The following is an 18,976-nucleotide window of genomic DNA, read 5'->3' as shown; positions in this document are numbered from 1 at the left end:
ATTGTAGCCGAAATGCCAACGCTGTGGCCATACCATAACCCCCGCCCCCCTCCTGAGATGCCCTCTGGTGCGCAGAGCAAGAGATGGCGTTAATGTGACTCCATAAATGACACCTTTGGTGCCCTGCAAAGGGTGGGGTTTAGAGACCTCGGGTGAGGTATGGTTTGCTCACCGTATATCATAGGCACTGAGCTCTCTTTAAAATAAAGGCCCTGTTCGACCTTAGTTTGAAGATCGCTCAAATGTGTACCCCCGCCACCCCACTCCCCCAAGAGAATATAACCCCTACCTCCAAAAATACGTTCTGTTAAACAAAAACTTCAATTAAAACTCGCGCAGTTCTCCCATACACCCAGTGATATTGGGAAAAAAACACAGTTGGAAGGTTTTGCAGACAGCGGTATTTCGCGATTTTCCAACAGGGTTTCAGGCAGGCCCTCGGGGTGGCTTCAGGTCGCCTGGGTGCAGAGAAACGCCCTCACCGGTTAGTGGACCGGGCCTACGGGCCGTTACTGCGACCTGTCTGTTAAACCGAGCCCAGAAATCAGCGGGGACCAAACAGGGCAGGGGCAGATGATGTGGGGGGCATTTACAGCCACAGACCGGACACCTCACTGCATACGGGGTTTCACAGTAAACACCCACAAGCATTGCGCTTTGCGGACTGCCAGGCGGCTTCTAAGCGCACATAAGTCTACACAGGACCAGCAGCCTAAACATTAGCCAGGGAGTTTGCGGAGCAAGAATGTGTCGAGGACAGGGAATGAGAAATATCAGGGATCCCGTGCACAGACATCAATCTTGGCTTATACTATCGCAACCCATAGTTCAATGCGACCGGGAAAATACATTAAAAAAAAGTCTACATTTTTATGGGGGATAAAGTTCACTCCCCAAAAACAGACAGACGACCACGATCCGAGTTTATGAATGCGTAGGAGACAAGACCTCGGATTTTACTGACCCAAAATAAAACACACAAAATGTGGCCAAAAGTAAAAGATGTAAATTACACGATATGAGGGTTGGTCGCAAGCAAAAATCACTTAAAGTCCCTACAAGCTCTATTTGCCCCCCCCCCCCTACTTTAGCGTAGAAAAACCTGGAAACAATTATTTAAACTGATTTCAAAACTCAATCTTGATTTCTGTCAATTACCGAGGCTTCGTCGAGAGCGGTGCCCTCGCTAGGCGCTTCCACACCTACGTGTCGACAAAAGCACCCCTCCCCCACTCGCACCTTTCCCCGTGGTTTAAAGCTGCTCTGTGCCTTGCAGTCTGGGCGGCCCCCGCAACTCCGCGCTGCCCAGCCGGATTCAATGCATTTGTAGTGGGCGGTATCGGCGGAGCGCGTCCCGGACACGGACAATGACGGCTGAGAACTAGCGCCGTGAGACCCGGCACTCAGGAGCACCCGTGCAGAGAAGAAAAGGCCAGGCCTCGAGACGAATGTACACCGTCATGCAAGGTTAAGCTCGAGCACACGGGCAGGAGTGCATACGTATATTGTCATTGTACTTAAACTGCATTTAGATAGTTCTAATCTGGAACATGACACCTACGCATATGTCATGCAATGCACAGCTGCCTTCTGTGCAGCGTATGTATGCATATATGTGACTGTAGTACATAGTTCGTTGTATATTTATATATGTTCCTGGAGTGATATTAACATATATAAATACACATACATGTAGACTAAACACCCATCAGGCATAATTCTCAGATGAAAGCGCAAAAAAAAAAAGATTGCACTGTGTATGAATATATATGGTTTCTTGTGCGCAAAAAGCAACTCTGCGTTCGGGCAGTTTCCAAGAAAAACAGAAGAGCAGTGCAGGGCCACGTCGGGATCGCGCCAGAACACAAAGAGCGCGAGGACATTTCAAGCACAAGGTTTAGATATTAGGGAAAACGTGGGATCTGAAACTATATATTGCCACAAAAAGCAAAGCACGTGGATCTAGCATGCTACATTTGAAACGCAAACTTTCTGTGCAACGTGTATTTGAACATGTACAGGCAACACATCACTACACCCCAAGCATTGTCGCCACAACCCCGAGATGGTAATGAAGTTATAAACCACCGTTAATAATAAATATATACATACACACACGCTTACTTTTAAGTAGGCCGCTTGAAAAAAAAAGTTTAAAAAAAAATAAGATAAGTGGAACCAAAATGGTTACTTTTTTACATTTCATGAATACATTGTTCATAAGTTACTATGTACCACATAACCATGGATTTACTGTATTTGAAACAAAGAATCCAACTCAAACGGAGGAAAATATTGCTGAGAATGTTTTTGGTATTTTTAACGGGCATACATTTAGAGATAATCGTGGTGCATAATATGGTTTACCATGCTACATTATTCTGTAGCGCCGCCGACGGTAAAGCTCAGTGAAACCATATACACAAGAACATAAAGCAGCACAATGAACAAATGCACGGCAGCCATCAAGTGCTAGCACTTAATTTACACTATATTCGATGTTTCTACACACACACACGAGCGAGCCCACTGCACGCTCCAGCGCCGCCCCAACACCCAGCCATGTGGAACGCAGGCAGTGCCTCGAAAACCCCTCGTCAGCAGCAGGATTCTGCGGAGGGGGAGGAGAGGGGCTGAGAACTTGCTTTGACATGTCCGAAGGGTTCGTGTTTTCCTAAACAGGTCATTAGTGCCAGGGCTTGGCGCAGCTGGCAGACATGAGGGAGAGGCTAATGTGCAGGTTGCTGCACACCCAGATATTAAGAGTGTGCAGATGTAGCCCGGAGTGGTTACACCTGGCCTGTGCGCGGGCCGCCGGCCATCTCTCCAAGGGGAATCCATTGCTGCTCCCCCACTGAGGAAACCAAAGACACCCCCACAAATAATAAATGGTTCGGACCGTCGCTCCGATGAAGATATGGATGAACATTTATGTCGAAAACGGGCATTTCTTTGTAAAATATAAATACATCTCGCATGCTGAAAACACGACGTGAACAACTACTCGCCTGATAGGAAACGGCACTAAAGAAGCCCCCTTCAAAAATAATCCCCAAAATACATTGAAAGGTTTTTGAAAAAGTAGCGTACATGGATAACTATAGCACCCCTTTTATTTAAACACTAAATACACCCGAAAAAAAGTTACAGGTATTAAAAGATAAGGATTTCTTTTGTCGTGACAGAGGCTCGCCGAGAGGCAGTTTATGGACAATGAAAGGCACAAATCCCGCAGCAGAGGGGTTCTTACGCACCAGGCCCCGTCTTAGCTTCCTTCGCTGCAGGTTAAAGGTTGTTGGTTATTAATTATCAATGTAAACACCGGCGATTGGTCATCGGGACCCATAGTTGAATGTTGATTGGAGCCCTGCTTTGTCTGGGCAGCTTAATAAATACATTAGCACAGAGAGCGAATGATGGATGGCCAGATGTTTTTTTTTTCTTCTCCTTCGGCTTTTTCCACCTTTGTATGGGCTGCGGGGCCTGAAACGTAATCCAGGGGGTGGATGATGGATGCCTTCCCAGGGAGCGGAGCAAGGGAGGCGGGCAGGGCCTCCAGCCAGGGCCGCTCCTACCAGCCGAGCAATGGCGTGAGCTCGCTGACTCGCACCCACTCCCTGCCTCTAGCATCGCACCAAACTAGCGCCTCACCCACCCAACCGCGGCGCTACATCCAGGGCAGGCAATCGGGGAGTACAGTTAAAAATCAAGGCCCCCTCCCTGCATGTAACACTGCTTCCATAGTCCACACTTTACGCTAATCAAATGCCGCCCAAACGCTGTCAGCTAGCGGGTACAAGCAACAACGCATTCGGAGAGGCGCTGCCTATACTAAACCTAAAAAAAAAAAAAAGTCACAGACTGTTCCAGATGGTGCACAAGAAATACCTCGTATTTTTTTTAATTAATAACGCATTTTCAAACCAGCCGAGAACTAAATTATTTGAAGCGGAAAACAAATACAAAATAAAACTGCGTACAAGCCAGCTGATAAAATACGCATTTCAGTGTAAAAGCCCAGTTTGTAGCCATCGAGCATATAAAGATCAATAAAACAAAATAAAACACAAAAAATAAAACACAAAAAATAATTAGACCCCTGTCGGGGCCTTAAAAAAGGAAGAAAAAAATCCCCATAATTGCCATAAACGCGAATCTTAAACGGAGACCATTAGAGGCCCTTGTGTACATTCACCGAAGACTAGAGCAACAGTGTAACGGAATCACCAGAAGCACGGAGGAAGTCTTGAAGCGCAGAGTGGAGCTTACAACGACTGGAATAGTAGTTTATATTAAAGTAGGGTACGGTGCATGCCAAGGCGTGCTATCCTATCTAAAACAGCGATCTTACATCGAAATAACTAATATGGTAAACAAAACAAAGACATTCGCAATAGGAACCGCAAAACTCCCACTGTAAAACAAAAAATGATAATTTCGGTGAAAATTACACTGAAACGATCTCGCGCCATTTCACATTTCTTGCATCACCCTTAACAGCTGCTAACAAACAGTATTTTTAAAGTGGGAGGATCGTGGCGTTCAGCACAGCAACCACACAGCTCAGGAGAAATGTCCCACGTGAAAGCAGTATTGTTCTAAATAAATTCTACACAACGTACTCATCGGACTGGGATGGACATGCTCTGATACAAATAGTTTACATGTAAAAAAAAAAAACCTGAACGCAAACAAAAGCAATAAAATGGTTCCACTCGCACAGCCAGCACTAAACAGACACGTTGAAGTAAATATTCGCCAAAACTGTTACAAGAAACTACGCTAACAATTACAAACTACGCCGTAGACAGCCAAAAATAACAACGTCAGGAGACATCGACGACCTTGATGAGAAAATATTTTTGGGATAAAACAGACAAAATACGCTTAAACTATTGTCAAGAGAAGCACAAGAAGCCGTTAACTTGTTGCGAATAAATATATATGAAAAAGATTCAGAATCAAAGTGAAAATAATTAAGATATACATTTTCAAATAATTCGGATGGTCTTACTGTAACGTTAACGGCCAGCTGGGCGGCACAGATCTTTTTTCTGCTGAAAAGGGGAAGAGGGGCCCGGGGAAGGGACAGCAACGACATTTCCTGCCCATTACTTCAGTTACGAATCAAGAAACTCAAATTGCAACGTAAACAATAGAACCACGACCTGAATACGGACAAAACTACATTCTCACTCAAAGACTAGGCCTTCCCTCTTACGGAAGAAAATGCAAGACTTTGTCCATGCCGAGCGCATCAATATATACAGATATCAAGAAATGACCGACCTAAAAAAATAAAATAAAAAAAAAAGTGTAACCGAAACTTCTAAAACTCACGAGTAACTAAAACTTATAAACTCACGAGTTTGTGTGGCTGTGGCACCAGAACATGGTAAATTTGTCGCTTGTGTACACACCTTTATATAAATGCATTATGCAGCGACGTTCACGTGGGGGGGGGGAAATGGGAATACGTCAACCATACACAAAATACTAAAAAAAAATATTGCTGCCAAAAACAGAATTCCGTTGAAATGTTTTGATTCGCAATTCTCTTGATTAGTCAAGGCCATTAAAATATATTACGGTTTTCTATATCAGAAATGTAGCATCTGTATTGAAGTACTAAAAAATGTAATTACTGCTTAGTATGGGGATTTTTTTCTTCTTCTTCTTAACTGCTCTTAAACTAAAGCAAATGGTTTCAAACACGGCGCTATAGATCCGCCAGAACTTCAAGTTAACAAAATGCAAGCTTGCATTGTTGCTATTTTATGTTTTCAAAAGCCCAGATTTTTTTTTTTTTTTTAAGTCGACACAAGGCAAACAGTGCATAAGCACGCCGTCATAAGGCCTGAGGGCCTGTTTTTGCGTCAGGCATTTGGGGAATAATATTTTTAAGCACTCCCGTAGTCCAATATATGGCTTTTGACAAGCAAAATGGTACACAGGAAACGCTAAGCATTAACCAATTAAAAAAGAATGTTCCATCACGATGTCAATGCAAAATAGCGAATATAAAATTAAATTTGTGAGAAAAAATAATAATCACGTACCTATTAAAGAACTATCACTGTTGAATCAGTCGGAGGAATCCCAAAATCATCACGTGGAAAAAGAAATCCTTTCGGTCGCACGGTGAAACAAAACTCATTTTTAGTAACCTTTAGGCGAATGCCCTAGAAAAACATTCAGACCTGTCGCTTTCGGGGCTGATTCTAAAGCATGTCCTGTGCTGCAGCACTACAGGGCCGAACGTGCAAACACGGGGGCATTTGCTGCCCACCCGGGGCCCCCTCGCTCGAGTTCGGTGCCTCCCTACCTGCGCCGAGAAGGGCGGCTTTCAATTAGAGCGGGCAGGCAGCTCGCTGCAGGGTCTATAATCTCGAATTTATGACAGGATGACGCGCGCCTCTCCCACAATGGAGCCACTGACATTAAACAGAAAATTGATGAGAGGGGAAGCGAAATCTAATCTCTTTCCGAACAGCCAACCAACTTCGACGAATCCTGCCTTTTTCCTTTCCCCATGTTTTATTTTTCCAAAGAGGCAAACGCCTTTCGCACAAAGAACGACATAACTACAGTTTGAGCTGAAAACCCAGGCTATTGAAGATTCGCGGAGAGATGGAATAACTCGACCATTTGTGCCTTCCACGTGCGTGGCTTCTCTAATCGTTTGCAACAGAAAACTGGTATATTCGTTCATTAACACGCCTTTGCGCGCGTGGCATACACTGCACGATTTCAAGCAGAAAGTGCACTTTGCTAATCACAGTATTCTAGCCCCCACCCTTTTGTATGCGACGCGGTTTCCATCTGTCTGTCCTTCCCCCAACTGGAACATAAATCAGCTTTTTTCACCGCTCCAAATCACCTCGCAACGAAATGCCCTCCTATTTCCCAAAAGGGGCCTGGCGCGCCTCGGACCCCCAGCCCCTGAACCGACGCCGCTGCACAGAACATACCCGTCCCGCGTCCGTGCAGCTTTTACACACACAGCCTCACCCAGAAAAGCTGCCGCTCCTGCCCGACTAACGCGGGGGCTCCCCGGGGCCCTTTGGGGAGAGTCTTGAAACTGCCAGCACAAAGAACTCAGAAAACCTTCTGGATAGAGGTTCACTCATTCCTCGCGCCTCCGTGGACACAGCGTTAACTTACCACGTGCTTCGATTCATTACGAGAGCCTTGTTTTGGAGTATTCCACCTTTTCGGAAAATTAAGGTTCGCATACTACCTTCCGAAATCAATACAACAGAAAACGAAAAGATAAAAAAAAAAAAAAAAAAGTTTCTACCCAGAGGAGCGGGGCGCGCAGGGAGTGGTGGTAATGTCCTTCTACAATGTGTTTGTGGGCAGGGGGGGCTGTGTTCAGCCAACATCATAACGCGAAGAGCAGCATTCCACCGGACACAGCGAATGTCGCGCTAAAAACTACATTGTTTGTGCAGCAGGATTCTCACGAAGAGGACCGCGGGTTTGGCGAGGATGGTGCAGCGCGCGCGCTCGGGGACCATCTCCCCAGCAGCGAGTGCGGAGCGTTCCCCCACGCAGCCGTGCGTGGGGGGGGCGGAGCAAGACCCACAGCAGACTCGAGTGTCAAGGGGACGGTATTTTCCCAGGAGTGTGGGGGAGGGTACTCAGCTGGGAAGTGTGTGGGGGGGAGCGCGCGCGCAATATTTCCCAACAGCAAAGTGCAGCGGGCACGGTTTCCCAGGGTACAATCTGCGTGAAGCGGCCCCCTGGAGCTCGAATGGATGCAGGGGCAGTTTTTCCTTCAGCAAGATCCGGATTGGGAGCTTCCTCCTCCGGTAATGGCTCGACCCGCTTCCTTTAAAACCTGGAATTTAAAAAAAGACACAGATTAACACACGGAAGACAATGTGACGTATAAAGACCCTCCAGAGAACGCTCGTTACCAGTACCTTCATAGTACCAAATGCAACACAGCCCCCTGCTCCATCACAGGCACCTTCCGTGCTAGCCCGCAGCTGCATCCCAATCAGCTCCACTTCATGGCACCCCTCTTCTTTCTTCTGGTCAGCGCCTCCCCCTCCCAGGCCGCTCCCGCGCTGCCTTCAGGCGGAGCTCTGCACGGAGAGGCTCTGCTGCACCGGCTCCAATGCAAGAGGCGCACCTCGCTCCTCCCCCTGGGGCAGCAGAGAGAGGTCACCGCCTCCAGGCCGCAGACGTCACGCGCGCACTCGGTGGCTGCCGGAGCTCAGCTCTCCTGCGCATGCGCCTGCTCACGGTTCTTGTTACCAGCTGGAGTTCTTGCGCGTTGAGATATAACTCGAAAGAGTGCTTCCTCGAATGCTATACGCATGCGCCTAACCATGCATCCAATAAGTCATCGTTTCGGTTTCCAGCGCTACGTGAGCCTGCTGTTAATCATTTTTTTGTGGCCGGTTTCTATTTTTTTTAGGCTGATATTATCACTTGTACGGTAGGTAACGATGCATTGAGGTCAGGGGCTGAGGGTCTCATTGCATTTCAGTTATGGTTGTGTTCAGGGACGCAACTAGACCTGAACTGGGGGTGCGGAGGGGTCAAGGGGGGGGGATAAGACTCCCACCCATGGTTCTACCAGTCTTTTTTTGGCGCCTCTCCCCATTTCCTCTTTCTCCATTAATTCCCTCACTGCCACTCACCAACAATGCACCTCATCTCTCCATAGCCTTTATTACCAAACATTTCATTTTTAGGTCTCGGACGACGAAGACTGCGCTTGCGCAGTCTCGCTCCGAGACTTTATGTCTACAGTATGGGGGCTTGAACCCGCCCCTCTTCTCCATTGGCTGGCTTCCTAAACGGAGGCCAGCCATTGTAGGAGAAGGGCGTCACTTCGTTGAAGACAGGATTCGGGGGGGTGTTTTTTACTTTCTTTCTGTTTTCTTTCTCTCCTCTTCCCATTGGCTGGAATTTTACCTTCCAGCCAATGGGAAGAGGAGAGAAAGAAAACCACGCCCCCGAATCCGAAAATGTCGGGGCTTTTCGGAAGCCATTTCTGCTGGACCGCCGCTGGAAGAAGTAGAGAAGCTGCAGAGTCCTCCGGTGAGTGCTCGCTTTTCTTGCCTCTTCTTGCCTCTTCTTGCCTCGTTGTGATTGTTTTTCTGGCTTGTGCGTCTGCCCCCTCGTTGTGTTTGCTTTCCGGCCCCCTCATTGTGCATCTGCCCCCTCGGCCTCGCTGTGATTGTTTTTCTGGCTTGTGCGTCTGCCCCCTCGTTGTGTTTGCTGTCCGGCCCCCTCGTTGTGCGTCTGTCCCCTCGTTTTGTTTGCTGTCCGGCCCCCTCCTTGTGCGTCTGCCCCCTCGTTGTGCTTGCTTTCCGGCCCAAGTGCCCCCAAACTCCTCCCCCCTGCCTGGGCACTTCCCTTCCCCAGCAGGCCAAATTCCCCCTCCTTCCCAACGTCCGGGTCAGAGCGCTGGTGCACCCTTTACCCGTGTGCACCCCCTGCCCGTGATCTGCCCTCTCCTCCGCCACCTTCCACCCTGATCTTCGATTTCTGCCCCCCCCCCACATCCACCGACCGCCGTTCCCTCTTTAGAGCTCCCGGTTCGAGCTCCGCTGTCACCTGCAGCCCGAGCCTCCACTCGAGCTCTGCTCACCCCGAGGGGTGCTATCCCCCGAACTCTGCCTCCCCCGGATCCGAGCTCTGCAACAACCCCACCCCCACCGATGCTGTCACGTGTGATGCGGGGTCTGCTGCTGACCGGGCTGTGCTTGCTCTCCTGCCCCATGGCTGTGCTTGCTCTCCTGCCCCCTGGGCTCCGCTGTCACCTGCCACCCGATCCTCCACCCGAGCTCTGCTCAGCCCGAGGGGTGCTATCCCCCGAACTCTGCCGCCCCCTGATCCGAGCTCAACAACAACCCCACCCCCACCGATGTTGCCCCGTGTGATGCAGGGTCTGCTGCTGACCGGGGGTGGGGAGCTCAGTTCATCCAAGCTCTGCAACTCTCGCTGGGCTCTGGCCCATGGGCGCTTTGTACACTGCTATAAAAAAGGGTTACAGGATTCTCGCTGTGCTTGCTCTCCTGCCCCCTGACTGTGCTTGCTCTCCTGCCCCCTGGCTGTGCTTGCTCTCCTGCCCCCTGGCTGTGCTTGCTTTCCTGCCCCCTGGCTGTGCTTGCTCTCCTGCCCCCTGGCTGTGCTTGCTCTCCTGCCCCCTGGCTGTGCTCGCTCTCCTGCCCCCTCTCTATGCTTGCTTTTCCCCCTGGCTGTGCTTGCTCTCCTGCCCCCTGGCTGTGCTTGCTCTCCTGCCCCCTGGCTGTGCTTGCTCTCCTGCCCCCTGGCTGTGCTTGCTCTCCTGCCCCCTGGCTGTGCTTGCTCTCCTGGCCCCTGTTCCCTTGTTGTGAGCATTTTTTCTGGCCTCTGTTCGCTGTGTGTGGCTCTGTTTGTGTGTGTGGCTCTGTGTGTGTGTTGCTCTGTGTGTGTGTGTGGGGGTGGCTCTGTGTGTGGGGGTGGCTCTGTGTGTGTGTGTGGGTGGCTCTGTGTGTGTGGGGGTGGCTCTGTGTGGGTGCAAATGCAATAGATCTCGCATTTGCGAGCTATTAAGCTATTGGCATTGTAAATGACAATGCCATTTATTTATGTTTTAAAAACAAAAACATAAATAAAAACAAGCATTGGCATTGCCAATAGGTCTCGCTTGTGGGACCTTATAAGTATTTAGTTTTGCAGCACAATATCCGATTATGCAACTCGGATATTGTGCTGCAAAACTAAATACTTATAAGGTCCCACAAGCGAGACCTATTGGCTATGCCAATGCTTGTTAGATACATGAAGCCAAAATTACAAGTGAGCATGTTACAAAAGCAAACGTTACGTTACATGAGACAATAGTGACAGTTGTGCAAGTATCAAGAGCAACAAAATACAAGAGGTAGCAAACGATATGTTCTTAGAGGAAACAAGCTTCTCGGCATTGCTGGTTGGGGGAGTGGGGGGGTGGGCGGGGAAGCAGCAGGCATATGCGAGTGGAGCGCGCGCTGGAGAGGGAGGGGGTGGGAGGACTAGGCAGCGGGAGAAAGGGAGAAAGGAGCGCGAGGGAGGCGTTTTTAGATACATGAAGCCAAAATTACAAGTGAGCTTATTACAAAAGCAAACGTTACGTTACATGAGACAATAGTGACAGTTGTGCAAGTATCAAGAGCAACAAAATACAAGAGGTAGCAAACGATATGTTCTTAGAGGAAACAAGCTTCTCGGCATTGCTGGTTGGGGGAGTGGGGGGGTGGGCGGGGGAGCAGCAGGCAGATGCGAGTGGAGCGCGCGCTGGAGAGGGAGGGGGTGGGAGGACTAGGCAGCGGGAGAGAGGGAGAAAGGAGCGCGAGGGAGGCGTTTTTAGATACATGAAGCCAAAATTACAAGTGAGCATGTTACAAAAGCAAACGTTACGTTACATGAGACAATAGTGACAGTTGTGCAAGTATCAAGAGCAACAAAATACAAGAGGTAGCAAACGATATGCAATAGCATATCTGAGGGAACACGGCCTGGGGGAAGCTGGCTGGGGAGGGGGAGGAGAAATGAAAGGAAGGCTGTGTTTGCGGGGAGAGAGAGGGGAGGTGCTGGTGTGGGAGGAGTGCTGCTACGGCAAGGCTGTGTTTGCGGGGAGAGAGAGGGGAGGTGCTGGTGTGGGAGGGGGGAGTTGCTGGTGTGGGAGGAGTGCTGCTAGGGGAGGAGAAGCCCTGGCCGTGAATGCTCGTGCATGTTCACGTGAACTGCAAGAAAACGCCGGGCTGAAACCCCTTAGTTTGAAGAGGATTTTGCCGACATGAATTCGATCCTATCCATTCCTGCGGAATGGGACAGGCTCGACCTAATAATGCCATGAGCAATGCCAATAGCTCTAACTTTAACAATGCAGATAAAATTGCATTGTAAATGCTTGTTTAGGTCTCCGCTGGCGTTGCAGCGCGCATGCGCTGCTCGCTCTGCGAGACCTCTTGTATTCGCTAATATTCAGAACTGGAGTGTAGTCTCCGCCTCGTATTTTCATTGGCTTTCGTCATTGTTTATGGTAAATGCTGGCTTGTCATTGCGAGTGAGGCTTTTTAGTCCCTCCTTGTTACCGCCCTAACTCCTTTTCGCCCCGCCCACTTTTCTTTTACTCCGCACCGTGACACAGTGTCTTCTAATTATTGGGTGAGCACTTTTTCTTTTCATTCGACAATGGTGTGGCGACAGCTTGTTTGAGAAAAGGCATTAGTCATTTCAGCCCCTCCCACCACTCCTCCCATGTGCTACCTTCCATCGCATTCAAAGTGAGGGTTTCTTGCAGCATGTGGACGGCAATAGCTTCAGCCTAGTTTCAAAATGTTTTTCTCATGGCACCCCAGCAGGAATAATGGTGCATGCACCTTTCCTTTGGTTAGTTGCATTGGCAAACATGCCTTTTTTTCTCTTTATTTATTTTGGTTTCAATCGCGGCACTCGCGCTTTAACTGTATAGATCTTAAGCTAAAGCGCAGTGCCACAATTGCTCACAAAGTTAAGAAATAGAAAATTCCTTTTTTAAAATGTTCTTCACTTTTGAACCATTCTCGGCACCCACTTTAGCTTAAGATCTTCACTGAAAAAACCATAGGTTATAGACCATATATAGTTAGGAATTAGCATTTACAAAACCTTATTTTACTCACACAAACCATTGAAGTTCGCATATATAGTTAGTTGTACTAACTATATATCGCGCACCCGCAATCCACTGCTGATCATGTCACATATTACATCATTCATGACATGGTCAGTGACATCACTGATGACATCACTGATGACATCTCAAATGACATCACTGATGACATCTCAAATGACATCACTGATGACATCACTGATGACATAATCCAGTGACTGTGTATTTCTGTAAAGTTAAAATATGTCTTACATATTGAAGAATGAGTGGATGTATAAGTGTCTGGATGAAGGATTTAGTAGGTGCATGACTGACTGTATGAGTGAGTGATTAAATGTGTCTCACTGAGTGCATGGGTTAGTGACTAAACTGTCTTAATTTGTGCATCATTATGTCTGTTGTTCTGTAAACTGCTGCATGTGTTGATCAGTAGCTATATGAGTAACTATATGGGTTATTGATTGGTTTCCCAAGTATTTGTATGGGAGACTGAGTGTGTGTGTGGGTGGCTGGGAGGTGTATGACTCTGTGCATAGATGTGTGAGCAGTTGATTCACTAGATGTATGGGTTCAAAAGTGCATGTGGAAACAGCTGTATGGGCGGTTGACTGTGTGCATGAGTGTATTGGTGAGTGAATGGATATCTCAGTGCTACATGTCAAAGTAAGTACATATGTAAAACACAGTACATGTGAGAGTTGACATATATAAATAACTGTGCATAAAGAGCTAGTGAATGTGTGAGTGGCTGTATGGATCATTGTGAACTTGTATCAGGGATTGTATAAGAGAGTAAATATGTGTTAGTATATGTTTGAATAAGTAAGGTGTGTATAACTGTATAGTTGAGAAAATGGAGGTGTGATTGATTCTTTGCATGACTGAGTAGGTGTGTGAGTAACTCCATGGATGAGTGACAGTCTGTGAGTGTCTGTTTACACTGAGTGTATCTAAGGTTATATTAGATTCTGAAGAGGTTCATCGTATTATCACATGAATAATGTCATCAGTGATGTGCTCAGTAATGTCAAATGAGATGTCATCAGTGATGTCATTTGAGATGTCATCAGTGATGTCATCAGTGATGTCATTTGAGATGTCATCAGTGATGTCATCAGTGATGTCACTGACCATGTCATGAATGATGTAATATGTGACATGATCAGCAGTGGATTGCGGGTGCGCGATATATAGCTAGTACAACTAACTATATATGCGAATTTCAATGGTTTTGTGTGAGTAAAATAAGGTTTTGTAAATGCTAATTCCTAACTATATATGGTCTATAACCTATGGTTTTTTCAGTGAATTTTCAAGGTTTTGTAAATGCTAATTCCTAACTATATATGGTCTATAACCTATGGTTTTTTCAGTGAATATATATATATATATATATATATATATATATATATATATATATATATATGCTTGCTCCCAACGATACACCAGCCTGCTGCACTCACGAGCGGGTGCTCCTTTAGGTGGGGGTGTGCCCATCCAATATATTGTCGCTACAAAATCCAACACGCAGTCCTGCGAAATTAGAAGCAGCACTCACAGGGGGGTACAAAGCCAAAACTTCTTTATTTGGCAACCAGCACACACAAGACGCACACAAGACGCGTTTCGGCGATGAGCCTTCGTCAATTGCAACTTGGAACGCGCCGCCATTGTTTTTAAAACAGATACAATGTAATCGTCATAATGATGGCATGAACAACAACAAAGGACTACTCGTGTGCTACAATGAGCACCATCTTAGGAGTACTTTTTACAGTGAAAAACGACAAAGATATATATCACTCGCTTTTCCTGTTGTTATGGATATGAGAGCGTCAAATACATATTTGGCAATCTACACTGTGAGTGCTGCTTCTAATTTCGCAGGACTGCGTGTTGGATTTTGTAGCGACAATATATTGGATGGGCACACCCCCACCTAAAGGAGCACCCGCTCGTGAGTGCAGCAGGCTGGTGTATCGTTGGGAGCAAGCATTAATTTTCCAGCTGCACCATGTGTGAGAAAACGTGATTCAAAGCTTGGGGAAGACAAGGAACAAATATTGCCGGGACCGTTGCATTTTCTGCCTTCACGTCGGAGAAACATCTGTGAACAAAGACAGCCGACGAGTGGAAAACCGGTAAGCGGCAATAGACTTCCATTCTATTTCCCCGTATCTGGGCTCAGAGAATTACCACGTTTCATAACAAATAGAGCGAAGGGGTCAGGCACTTACATCTCGAAGGAGCTGCGGCTGCAGCATCCTATAATTTTTGAACTATGTTTTGCGAAAGTGAACGTAAAGAAGCCGCATTAGGCATGTTTAAAAAGAAGCAACACAGTGAAAGCTCTGATCAAGCAGGTCATAGTGCTATTCCCTCCACGTTGAATGCGAAGCTAACCTCCTTGGAACGCCTATACGAAAGAGAAATTCGTAAGTGGTGGGAGGCCACCTCCCTGCAAAATTATATGGAGGTAAAACGTGTGCCCAGAGGATTAAGAATATACACCATACCTGCGTATGAAAATCCGGATCCTTTGTTGTTAGATGCCTGGGCAGAACATATAGCGGACTCATGCCAGGGAATGCTAGTAATACTAGTACGTTTTGCATGGAGTGACCGCGATAAGGCACTGGCTTCAATTAAGGATTTGGAGGAGGAATTGGAAAAGGAAAGAGATCAGGAGGGCATTAAAGAAAAGCGAGACCAAATGAAGAAACGATTAAAAGCATATGAACAAAAAATCAAACAACGAAAAGAAGAGAAATTCGATCGCGATGAAAAAGATTACAGGCTGGGCAGAGTTTTAACATTCTCAAAAAAATATGATAATCCCAGAAAAGAAATTCAGAAAAAACAAGCGGGACCGCCGCCTACAGTACAAGAAACCTCTGAATCCGAAGTGACACCTGATGAGGATTCCGTAGAGGAAGGAATGGGAGCCTCCACAAGCTCCCATTTTTACACGGAATTTCAAGTCATGAGGAAACAGCAGGAAGGTGGCAGGGGAAAACCCCCAGAACAAAGAGCTCCACGAGGAAAACGCGGAGGGGGGGCTGGAGTCAAAAAAACAGCAAGATCACCCCCGGTGACCAGGAGCAAAAAGACCTTCAACAAGAGGAATTAGAAAAAATAGAAGATCTATCCATCATTAACCTGACAACAAAGGTATTAACTTTGGAGGAAGAAAACATACTCAAACTAGGTCTTTCCTTTTGTCCGCAGAGAAATTTTGAATTTGCGCAAACACGCATTGATCTTTTCAAATTCGTGAGAAAGTTAAAGCTACATAAATTTTACAAATTGAAACCTACATCAACAAAACCCAATACAAAGAAAGCTCCAGGAAAATGCACAGAAGGCCTTCTGTGCAAAGATCTAAGTGGGATCATCACCATGGAAGAACTGCGAGCGGAAAGTTTGGGAGAGGAAAGTAGAAATATCTCAAATACACAAATGGTTTCAGCAATGGATGTCCAACTAAAAGGAGGGATTTCTTCTTTTAAACCAGCATCGATCTTTATGCCTCCAACAACAACGGATGCCATAGATATATTTTCAGAAACGGTGATCAAAGATCTGAAAAAATTAAGACATGATGTACAGTATCAAAAGGATGTGAAAAAGAATTTTGACAAAAAACAACAAATGGCTTTCAGAGAGTTATGTGATGAGTCTTCCCTAATATGCAAACCATCTGACAAAGGAGGTAATATCGTACTCATGACAGTCTCACAATATGAAAAGGAAGCTTCCAGACAACTAAACGATACCTCATGCTATATCAAAATTACGAACTTGGAATATCAAAATAGCATAAGAGAATACCATGAAATGATCACCATATGGTATAATAAAGACATGCTAAACAGTGACGAATTTCTGTTTCTTCGTTGTATGAACCCCATTACTCCAACCTTTTACCATCTTCCCAAGATACACAAGGACAGTATAAACCCTCCTGGACGACCGATTGTATCTTCTCTAGGGGGGTTAACAGAACATTTATCTATGTATGTGGACTCATTTTTGTTTCCTTTTGTTATTACTTTGAAGTCGTATTTAAAAGATACCACACATCTTTTGAATATACTAAGTGAGTTCACATGGAAACCAGGTTATTGTATGCTGGTGATGGACATCACCAGCTTATACACAAGTATTGCACACACAGATGGGCTACGGGCCATACATAGTTTCTTACAAACAAAGGGTGTGGAATACTATGAGCATAATAAAATGCTCATGGAATTTATAACCTTTGGTTTACACAACAATATCTTTGTCTTTAAGGGACAACTGTATAAACAACAGTCAGGTGTAGCCATGGGTTCTTGCTCCTCCCCCAGCTACGCTAATTTAAGCGTTGGCTGGTGGGAGGAACAAATAGCCTGGAACGACAATAACAACACATGGAATGGGAAAATAAAATCATGGAATCGTTACATCGACGATCTGTTGATTATATTTGATGGGACAATAGAGGAGGCTAAAACCTATGTGGGTGTCTTGAACGAGAATAATGTAAATTTGAAATTCAGTGGTGAAATAAGTGACTCAGAGGTTAACTTCCTAGACCTGACCATTTTTGTGGAAGGGGATACCTTACATACGAAGCTGTATCGGAAAGCCACAGCAGGGAACTGTACATTACACGCAACAAGCCATCATCCCAAAAAACTCATTAAAAGTATTCCCTACGGGGAACTTTTAAGACTCAAAAGAAACTGTTCCACCGAAGCAGAGTTTGAAAAGGCAGCCAAACCATGCATAAACAGATTTAAGGTGAGGGGATACAATGAGGGCGTGCTTAGACAAGCTCTTAACAAAGTCAAGAAAAGATCTAGATTAGACCTATTGAAACCTAAAGAGAACAAAAAACAAAACTCTAACACTTTCAGACTAATTACGACCTATTCACAAAATTCAGAACAGGTTCGTAAAATTCTGAAAAAGAATTGGAACATTTTACTAACGGACAATGTCATCAGGGACGATTTACCGAGCAATCCGCTGATAACTTACCGTAAAGCAAGAGCGTTGAAAGATGATTTAGTGCATAGTCATCTTACGGTTAAACCTAATGTATCCAATAAAATACCTCTCAATGGTTTCTTTCCATGTGGCCGTTGTAAGGCCTGCAAAATTAGCAAAAGGACCCTCAGCTATGAAATCCCAGGTTTAAAAACCCCAAAAAATATAAAAAAGTTTCTGACATGCACAACACCGTATGCCATTTATTGTTTGATGTGCCCATGTGGTCTAAGATACGTCGGGAGTACCATCAATCCCGTAAAATTACGTATATTGGAGCACATGCGTGCCATCAGCAATTTAGATGAGTCATATCCTGTGGCACGACACTTTGACAAAATGCATAGTCGCAACAGGGATCTGTTGGCCTATTTTTGTCTAGATAGTGTCCCACCCTTACCCCGGGGGGGTGACCGCTTACAAAAATTACGGCGGCTCGAGTCACGATATATTATAGACCTACAGAGTAAGAGCCCTTATGGACTTAATACACATGAGGATTTAGCAGTCCATTTGGGTTACTAATACTGTGTAAATATCGTAAATCACTGAATCTTGAAATAACAAATGAATTGGTCTTGTGCTTCTGATGTGTTCTTTCTTTTTCTCTTTTTTTCTCTTTGTTTCTTCTTTTCTTTTCTTTTCACTTTAAAAATCTTTTCTATTTTTCATCAGAGCATTGTGTGTTTCATAAACTGCCTTTTTAACTAGTGTGTGTGTATGTAATCATGTCAGCAAAAATTGGTGGCACAACGTAAGCCCATCTGAGGGCAAAATTATATGTGGTTAAAATTTATGCCCATTCAGGGCTAGAGTAAATGGTTTGTAGATTGCCAAATATGTATTTGACGCTCTCATATCCATAACAACAGGAAAAGCGAGTGATATATATCTTTGTCGTTTTTCACTGTAAAAAGTACTCCTAAGATGGTGCTCATTGTAGCACACGAGTAGTCCTTTGTTGTTGTTCATGCCATCATTATGACGATTACATTGTATCTGTTTTAAAAACAATGGCGGCGCGTTCCAAGTTGCAATTGACGAAGGCTCATCGCCGAAACGCGTCTTGTGTGTGCTGGTTGCCAAATAAAGAAGTTTTGGCTTTGTACCCCCCTGTGAGTGCTGCTTCTAATTTCGCAGGACTGCGTGTTGGATTTTGTAGCGACAATATATATATATATATACATATATATATCACATGGGATCACCGCTTGCAGCAAAGATCATTCAGCACTCCAAGAAGCTAATAATCACTCGGATTTATTTATTTAAACAACAACATCTACGCATATCGGTAGC

At 45.7% G+C, this 18,976-nt stretch overlaps 2 protein-coding genes across 3 annotated transcripts in view; one reads left to right on the top strand and one right to left on the bottom strand.

The window, feature by feature from the left end:
* Positions 1-7,285, bottom strand: part of BAHCC1 (BAH domain and coiled-coil containing 1) — a 557,942-nt gene extending 550,657 nt beyond the window's left edge. The window contains exon 1 of the mRNA XM_078654224.1: positions 6,060-7,285. The gene's annotated coding sequence lies outside the window, so the exon portion shown is untranslated. The remainder of the gene's footprint in view (positions 1-6,059) is intronic.
* Positions 7,286-7,491: 206 nt separating this feature from the next.
* The window catches only part of LOC144770024 (uncharacterized), a 33,489-nt gene continuing 22,004 nt past the window's right edge, over positions 7,492-18,976 (top strand). The window contains exon 1 of one of the 2 annotated variants that reach the window (XM_078654228.1): positions 7,492-7,814. In XM_078654228.1, coding sequence (XP_078510354.1) covers positions 7,492-7,814 — 323 coding nt within the window. Of the gene's footprint in view, positions 7,815-8,339; positions 8,450-18,976 lie in introns of those variants that run through there. The other variant, XR_013598771.1, reaches the window with a different exon arrangement.

This window comes from Lissotriton helveticus, chromosome 7 (genome assembly GCF_964261635.1).
Source record: "Lissotriton helveticus chromosome 7, aLisHel1.1, whole genome shotgun sequence".
NCBI classification, from domain to species: Eukaryota; Metazoa; Chordata; class Amphibia; order Caudata; family Salamandridae; genus Lissotriton; species Lissotriton helveticus.
This window is presented reverse-complemented; position numbering and strand designations above follow the sequence as displayed.